This window comes from Leiobunum rupestre, chromosome 11 (genome assembly GCF_980474605.1).
Source record: "Leiobunum rupestre chromosome 11, qqLeiRupe1.1.hap1, whole genome shotgun sequence".
In the NCBI taxonomy this organism is placed as follows: Eukaryota; Metazoa; Arthropoda; class Arachnida; order Opiliones; family Sclerosomatidae; genus Leiobunum; species Leiobunum rupestre.
Window position 1 is genome coordinate 42444567 of NC_143394.1, and position 8036 is coordinate 42452602.

An 8036-nucleotide genomic window follows, 5' to 3' on the forward strand; every position below is an offset into this window, starting at 1 on the left:
ACTTTGGAATTTCAATTATTATCGCGTAATGTGTAATTTTTTGTAAAATATTTTTTTAGTAATATTTAAGTTAATTAATAATAAAAAAGTTAAACACCTCTTCAGATTTTTTAACGCAAAGTAAAGTTTTGAAAAACGTTATTAAAATTTGGTCATTCTGGAGCCAGAAGTCACCGTCGACGTTTCTGTATAAAAATGTAAACATAAACACGTGGTTCTCCTTACAGCTGTATTTTTGTTATGTAGTAACTTCCAGAGGCCTGTGTTTTGTATTAATGTTTAAAAACTTAATTGAATTAAAGTAGTAAAATAAATGAATTTAAAAAAAAAACAAATGTGACTTCTCTTGAAGATTATGTAAAAGTTTATTATTAAGGTATTAACTTGTTTTTTTAAGAGCCAAAATAAGTTTAATAATACATAATAGTTAGAATATAGGATGATGTATTATAATGATAATTTATACAGGACTAGTTGGAATATTGTTTAACATAGTATGATTATTTATTCAAATATTGACTAGTTGAAATATGGATTAACGTGTGATAATTTATATGTGTTGACTAGGTGGAATATGAGTTAACATATAATGATGATTTATACTGGCATGGATTAACTAACTGTCACTTGGAAGATCTCTATGAATGAAAATAGTGATGGAAACTTGGAAGGTATTTAAATCTGATAAATATAATAAACCTAGGTGGATTTTCCACTGAATGATAGGAAAAATTTAGAATTTACAACTTGAGTACTTTTTGAGAAAGAGGCTTATGCACAAGTTCTTTCACTTTCTAAAATTTTGCGGACAGAGTTTTGGTAATATTTGTGATAATTAGGGGTACGACCTTTCTACAAATTAAATCAGCAATTTCATGCGGGTGATTATTATTCAAATCACATTGGATGTAAGGGCATAGAACAATTTTTGGCCACAAGTGGATTTCAATGTTTTTTAAAATTGCAGGTGAATCCCAAAGATAGGGTACAGCTCTCTCTAGAATGTTGTTACTATATCCAATATTAGCCATTAACATGATAAAGCTTTGCTGGGGATACCTAAGGTTTCCTCTGTCGGATAATTTAAATGGTGAGTCAGAATTAGGCACAATTCGCAAAAATGTTTTTCTTCTAGGATTTGCTAGCCGTCCAAAGCATTTAGTATGTCAGTAACTTCAGATGGTAATGTAACTTCATTGCCGTTAAAAATAGTGGAAAATTCATCGAGTCTAGTATCAATCATGGCTGATAGATCTGTGAAGCTGTCTTGGGGAACGTTAGATGTTTTAGGTTTTTGACTAAATTATTTTTCCCATAGTTTCATTACCGATTGGAATGCTTTGCCATCAAATATTGTGACACAATCTAATTATCACAAATTCCGCTATTTATTATCTGAACATTTATCTGCCTGGTCATGATCTCGTAATTATTTTTTCATTGTTTTCTTAATGTTGGCTTTGCTTTTTGCTTTTAATTATTTGTATATATCTCATTATTATTACTATTATTATTTTTTTTGCTTACTTTTATACAATTTTTTATATTCTGTTCATTTTCAATCCTGCGATTCTGTAAGTCTACACATAAGTTGGCCTATGCGGCTTTGTAGATAACCTCTAAATAAATAAATAATGATATAGTGCATCTCTTAAGGATGGATTCTTGTCAAGACAAACTGGAAACCAGATTTAAGGAGGTATGACACGCAAGATATTGTAGACAATGAAGTTATTCTAATAGATTCATATGTTTCCTTTGTCAATATTTTCTTCTCGCAGTCGGTTTGAACTTTTTCTAGACATTGAGGAAAATAATTTTCTAGCAAAGAATGGACACTTGTTCTGATTTTAAAACTAAAGTTTGAGAAATGTGAACTTAATTTAAAGAATAATAAAGCTATTTATTAAATAATATGAATAATATTTTGGTTATTTATTTAAAATTCTGATAAAATAAATGTGAATACTGGTTTGAAAACTTAAAAACTTGAAACCTGTGAAAAACAAAATAAACTTTGGTTAGGCTTAGCAACTAACTAATATAACTCAATATAAGCATATTACTTTAATTAAATAAATGTTTTAAATGAAAACTTATTAGATAAAGATCAAATCATAAGTTGTACATCCCAAACTTTCCAGAAGTTTTTGAAAAACAATGCAAAAATGATTAACTAGTTGAATTTACCGCCATAGAAAACTATTAAATATCCCGCTGATTTTTTACATTTAAGGGGGGGCTCGGACAGCGCTCCTAGTGTTAAAAAAAGGTATTCGCGGAAATACATAGGAGAGGAAATCTTTGCCTGGGCCGCTATGAGCGCGAAGCAGATCTCGAGACGGCCGTGAACTGGCAAATGGGCCAAACGCCGTGGCAGACGATAGCCAGATCTCAGCCAATCAGAGCTCAAAGAGTGGTTCTGCCAAGAATTTAATGTCACCAGAGAGAATGACGTCACCTATCTCCCGCTATAGTAGCGGATCCAAGGAGGATTATTATCCTCCTTGGCGGAACCACTCTACGACCTCTCATTGGCTGAAGGTTCAAGGCGAACTGGCGTCAAGCTCGGCCGTAGGCGGCAGCATTCTACTTACCTATGAGATTTCTATGGTTAACCTATGAGCAAAAGATGTGTATGACGTCAGCGTCCCTAACGGATTATTATTTTTAGTATAGTTTTTACATTGAAGACAATATAACCACCGAGCGTGGCACTGACCTCCTACACATTATAGTACAGTTTATAGGGGGAAAATACTTGCTCGCGGAATTTCGACGAATGTGTTGGCCGTAGTAGCGCGAACAGCGCGTGATAAAAGTTGGCCGTGGTGTGTATGAAGTTACGTCAATTTAGCGCAGGTATACCCATTTAAAAAATAGTCAGATATGAAGTAAAAACATTTAAATACCACGTTTGTATAAAGTTACGTCAATTTGGCGCTGGTATGCCCCTGCTAAGCGCAGGTAAGTCCATTGAAATGTAGTCGGAAATGAAGTAAGAACCATTAAATATCACGTTTCTATGAAGTGTAAGCCCCGTGCCCGAAAACATCTTAAAATAGTTTAAATTAACATCAAAAATGTAACAAAACATAATCGCTTTGCTAGCTCATGTATGCCCATCTATAATTTCCAGTTTAAATTAAGTCAATTTATTTTCAATAATTAAAAGTGATTTAAACTGAATGAAAATGTAGGTAAAATGGATAAACATTGAAGTTAAAGTGATATCAAAAGTGGTGATATGTATAAGCTGGCCAAGTGCACTCTTATCTTGGCATGGGCTCGACCTAGGTTCGTGAATAAAAATCGACTTCCTTTTCTCTTTGTTAAAATCTTGGATAAAGAATTTTATCTAAGTTCAAATGAACCGCCAATTCTCAGTGAATCAGGCAACACTGCCCCGTGTATTGAGCAGGACACGGCCAACTTTGATCACGCGCTGTTCGCGCGAGAGATGCGCGAGAAATCCAAGTTGGCCGTGAGCAGGACTACTGCAACATTGGACCTTTAACCAGCCAGCCATAAAATCATTAAAATGTTGGGGAGATACTTTAAAAACTTAAGACCTGGAATTAGTTTGCTTCTTAGGCAGTACAAGGTATCTTCTCATAATCAAATTAATAACTATGATCCTGGAAATCATGAAAATGAAAAAACATTAACTGACAAATATGCTTCGCAATCCCCTGAAACGGTGATAACTTCAAAAAAATTATGCTCTAAGCCTTTGACTCAATTAGGATCGGAAGGTTATTTAATGTTTCTGTATATTTCGATTTATTTTCATTATACCTTTTAAACCTAGTTGATTTTTACAGATTTAATTACTGAACAGTTGAAATCTGCCCGTGACGACCAATCGATTATGAAAATTATCAAATCTCATTACAAAGTTATGAATAACAAGCACCTATACCTTGTTTACTCTAGTATTTTTAATATCTGTAACTCTAGGTATGATTAGCCCTATTTATATGAATATATCTTATAAATTAATTAAACCTATCTTTAGGAACAATCGAAAACTTGATACTTCAGATATAGCGAATAGTGTTGGTTTTAAAATATTGTGCAATGCCACTTTGAAACGGATGCGTTTCTTTGAAATGGAAGAGGTCATCCTTATTCTTAAAGTTTTAATTGAGCTTAATATACCACAAGACACTGCCATTTTTCAAGCAACATGCCAAATGTTGCGTCATTTTGTTAATGACTTATCATTACAACAAATATTGTTCTTGGATCGTATATTTAATCAAAAAATAGATCCAAATACAAACTCTCCTTTGGTTTTGGCCATCAAAATGGCATTACCACTCATTTTTAAAAGTCAATTAGAGTATCAACTTGATAAAAACAACTTGGGCGCTGTTGTAAATTGCTTCCAAATGGCCTTGCAACACAATATTAAGTCTCCCACCGTTGATGTAAGTAATTATTTTCATAAATCATATTTATGGTCCATAATTTCAACCTTTTTTTTTTCTTTACACTAATTAGAGCATTCACAATATCATCTTAACAAAGGCAGATCAGTTAAACCAAGATCAAATTAGGGGGCTATTTTTTACTATCGCACGAATGAAGTACCAAGATGCTCCGCAATATACGAAACTAACTCTCATTGTATTGCAATTCATGACTAGTTTTATTCAAGATTTAAATTGGAAACAAATTACGTCTATTTTATCAAATTTAACTAAAAACAATAACCCAAATATGAAAAACGAAAAATTACTTACAATTTTGTCCCACAAGTCTGTAGTAGAAAATTGGGAATTGTGGAAGTTGAGTATTTTGCTCGATGTGTTTAACCATTTTCAATTTGTTTCCACCGAAGTGATTGACCTAGTTGCCAGCCATATTTTAAGAAATCCGGAAGAGCTTACCACAGATAATAGAGTTTCTATATTGAGTCTAGTTAGGGCATTTGCGATGGTGAATATCTCAAAAAAGTTTATTTTTACGTATTTGCAGTTAAGAACAAAGTTTTTTAAATTTCAGGCAGATTACTTGCCTGGTGCTTCGGACGAGTATTTGAAGCACTTGGTTAATTGTGAAGATAAAATAGCAAAATTGGAATACGGAGCTCCTCGCCTTTTTTTGAAATTTGTCACCTATCTCGCTATTTTAAAGGCAGCAACACCAGAATTGCTTAGGAAAGTTCTAAATGCTGATTTTGTAGATTTGGCCTTGCAGAGAACGCAAAAAGGTTGAAATTAATTGACAAATTTTTACAACCTACTCGTTACTAAGTAATTTTTTTAATTTATCAGAAAAAGGACCCAACATACTTCAATTATACAGAGTTTTGGACACTGCTGCTAGACTAGAATGTCAAAACTACGAAGGCCCCTTTTTAGATCCAGCTCTACTTCAGCTTAGCATTCAAGAACGTTCCCAATATGTAAAAACAATAGATTTAGTGCTTCAAAATTTCTTGGAACTTGGGTTAGGTGGTACTCAGTTCATGCTAAGTGGCTTATGGACTCAGTTTGGACATTTTATCGGTATATTTTATACATTTATGTATTTGCCAAATTCAGTGCTGAAGATTTTTATATATTTTAATTTAGATCATCTCATTGTAATGAGGAAAGGCGACTATCCTATAGCTTTAGGGCATTCCTTAACGACCCCGGATGCAAAAGATGGTCTGAAATATGTCGAGGATGTAGTCATACCTCAAGATGCCAAAGTGTAATACATTTGTTTTTATAAAAATGTTTTGAAAGGGAAGCACCAAACTTAAACCAGTCACAGAAGCTTATAAAGGATGAAAAACTCAAAAACTGTTTTAAAAAAATATGAGGTTGTTTTATAACGAAATTTTAAGTGGCTTCCTTCACTTGTGAATGATTGCAACGCACTATTCTGAAACTTATAACGTTTTCCATTGGGCTGCTCCGAGCGCCGTAGGATTGCCTGAAAAATGAAATGTTTTCCATTGGGGGAAAAAGGATCAGCTCTGAGACGGATTCACGTTTTCCATTGACATGCTTGCTCCCTTGGGGATTGATCCGTGCTGCCCCGTCCCTTGAGAAGAAGCGAAATTTTCAGAACGCTCTGATTGCCAATGGAATATGAACTTCATACACTTGCTTGACTTGCGGAAAATAGCAGACGATGCGCCGCTCTCTTAAAAATTTGTATTTCATTGGAAGCAATTTAGATCGGTCCTCTGAGCACCTCCGATCTAGAGCAATGACGTAGGAAACAAAATCGTGTCACTCTCTGAGTGGTTTCAATGGAAAACGCTATGAGACAAACAACATTTTTGAGTTTGAGGCTCAAAAATCTGAGAGTTATCCTTTTCAACTTATGGAAATTTATATCATCCCCTTACATCTGATTTTAGCCACGTGGTCCACACTCCATTCCAAAACTCAACAAGAAACATACGCGTGAGAAGAACACAATAACTGCATTTACGAGTACAGTTATCATGAGGGGCACTGAAACTAAAACAACTATTTTCATACATTTAAACATTATTTGTAGTTAAATATTTTTTTGATATACATCCAGGGTGCCCTATATGTGAGCAGTCCATAGTAATTTATAGTGAAATTCTTCACAATTATTGCTTGGCGGTCTCTATACAGCAGACGTCTTTTACACTTTTGTATATGAATTCATGTCTTGCTCAACTTTTAAAACACAAAAAAGCCAATATTTGGAAATCTTGGTGCTTTCCTTTTAATAAGTTTGTGACACATTTTACAAGTTTATAATTATTGAAGTAACATAGATATTATACTTTAAATTATCCCAATGACCCCTCATAATATGTGTAAAGACTAACAACTTCATGAATAGGTGTTTCCATAAAATAAATATAGAAGAATAAAACGTTTTTCTCTGTGTCATGAGCTTTAGCTATTTTATACTTTAATGGCACGCATGCAGTGGCGTAGCTAGGGGAGGGGGGGTGGTCTGCACCGGGTGACACCAGACACTGAACAAATAAAAACTTACACAAACTAGACCATGATATCCGCCCCAGGTGTCACCGATGCTAGCTACGCCATTGCAAACGCTCTATCTTCAATAACTATAGTTAGCGACGTAGAAAAAGACATTTACACTTGACCTCCTGTATTTTATAGAAACACCTAGTGCTAGTAGTCTTTAGAAATCCCCACGAGCAGAATTTTTGAAAGATTAACTAAGACATTTAACTTTACCAAAATTGTGATGAATTATTGAATTGAACCGTACAATTGACTTCTTCACCCTCGATTATTTGTTAATTTGAGACCCAGTCTTTTAATTACTCAACTGCTCTGTGGAAGACTCCTTAATTTAAATCTTTCAGTGTCATATTTCAAGATGTAACAATGTTATATTACTGGTGATAATAGCAGATAATTGTTTATATTTTATAGATTAGCTGTCACTGTAGCTAGGCAGGAATGGTTTACAACTAATCCTACAAGACAAACTGCATGGGCTTCGGTAACTATTAACAAACTTAGTTAAAGCTTAAATGGCTAGAAATTTATTTTATTTTTCCTTTTAGTTTCATCATAGGACTTTAGATCAACTTGGTTATAACCCAGTAATTGTACGTTAATTTTTTTATAGTATTCAAATGCCTTTTGACCTCCAATTCATTATCAAAATCAATATACGAACATTAAAATGTAAATTTTCTGTTCGCGTAGCTTGGTCCTCCTATCTTTACGAAAGGAAAGAGCCAGGATTTACTTGGTGATTTGGATAATGAAGATATTGAAGGTTAAAAGGCCAAATTACTTGTAAAGGAGAATAAAAACGAGTTCATGTTTACCTAGTTTTATCCAGAGGTAATTCATGGCCTTCTTGATCATGAAAAAATACCCTACATAATGAGAGAGATAAATGAAGTTTTATCGATTAAAAAAACAGTTACGCTAGGAAACAATAATTTAAATACTTGAACATCTAGTCTTGTGTAAAAATTTTACAATTAAAGTTTGTTTAAAAAAAAGTGTGGTTTGGTCTTTTTTTACAAATTGTTCAAATCAATTCAAGGTACTAAATTTATC

The 8036-nt window shown here is 33.6% G+C and overlaps 1 protein-coding gene and 1 long non-coding RNA gene across 2 annotated transcripts; both read left to right on the forward strand.

Moving 5' to 3' along the window:
- Positions 1–333: 333 nt before the first annotated feature.
- Positions 334–1142, forward strand: LOC149922891 (uncharacterized). The gene is made up of 3 exons (XR_016477407.1): positions 334–376; positions 568–671; positions 968–1142. It is a non-coding gene; the product is annotated as an uncharacterized LOC149922891 (long non-coding RNA).
- Positions 1143–3541: 2399 nt separating this feature from the next.
- LOC149922892 (uncharacterized) lies at positions 3542–7796 on the forward strand. Its single transcript, XM_090163688.1, has 10 exons — positions 3542–3755; positions 3825–3960; positions 4019–4433; positions 4507–4944; positions 5011–5218; positions 5283–5516; positions 5583–5706; positions 7395–7464; positions 7529–7573; positions 7674–7796. Exons 1-10 carry the CDS (start codon positions 3542–3544, stop codon positions 7749–7751), a joined length of 1962 nt encoding a protein of 653 aa, XP_090019814.1. The 3' UTR covers positions 7752–7796.
- The last annotated feature ends 240 nt before the right edge of the window (positions 7797–8036 follow it).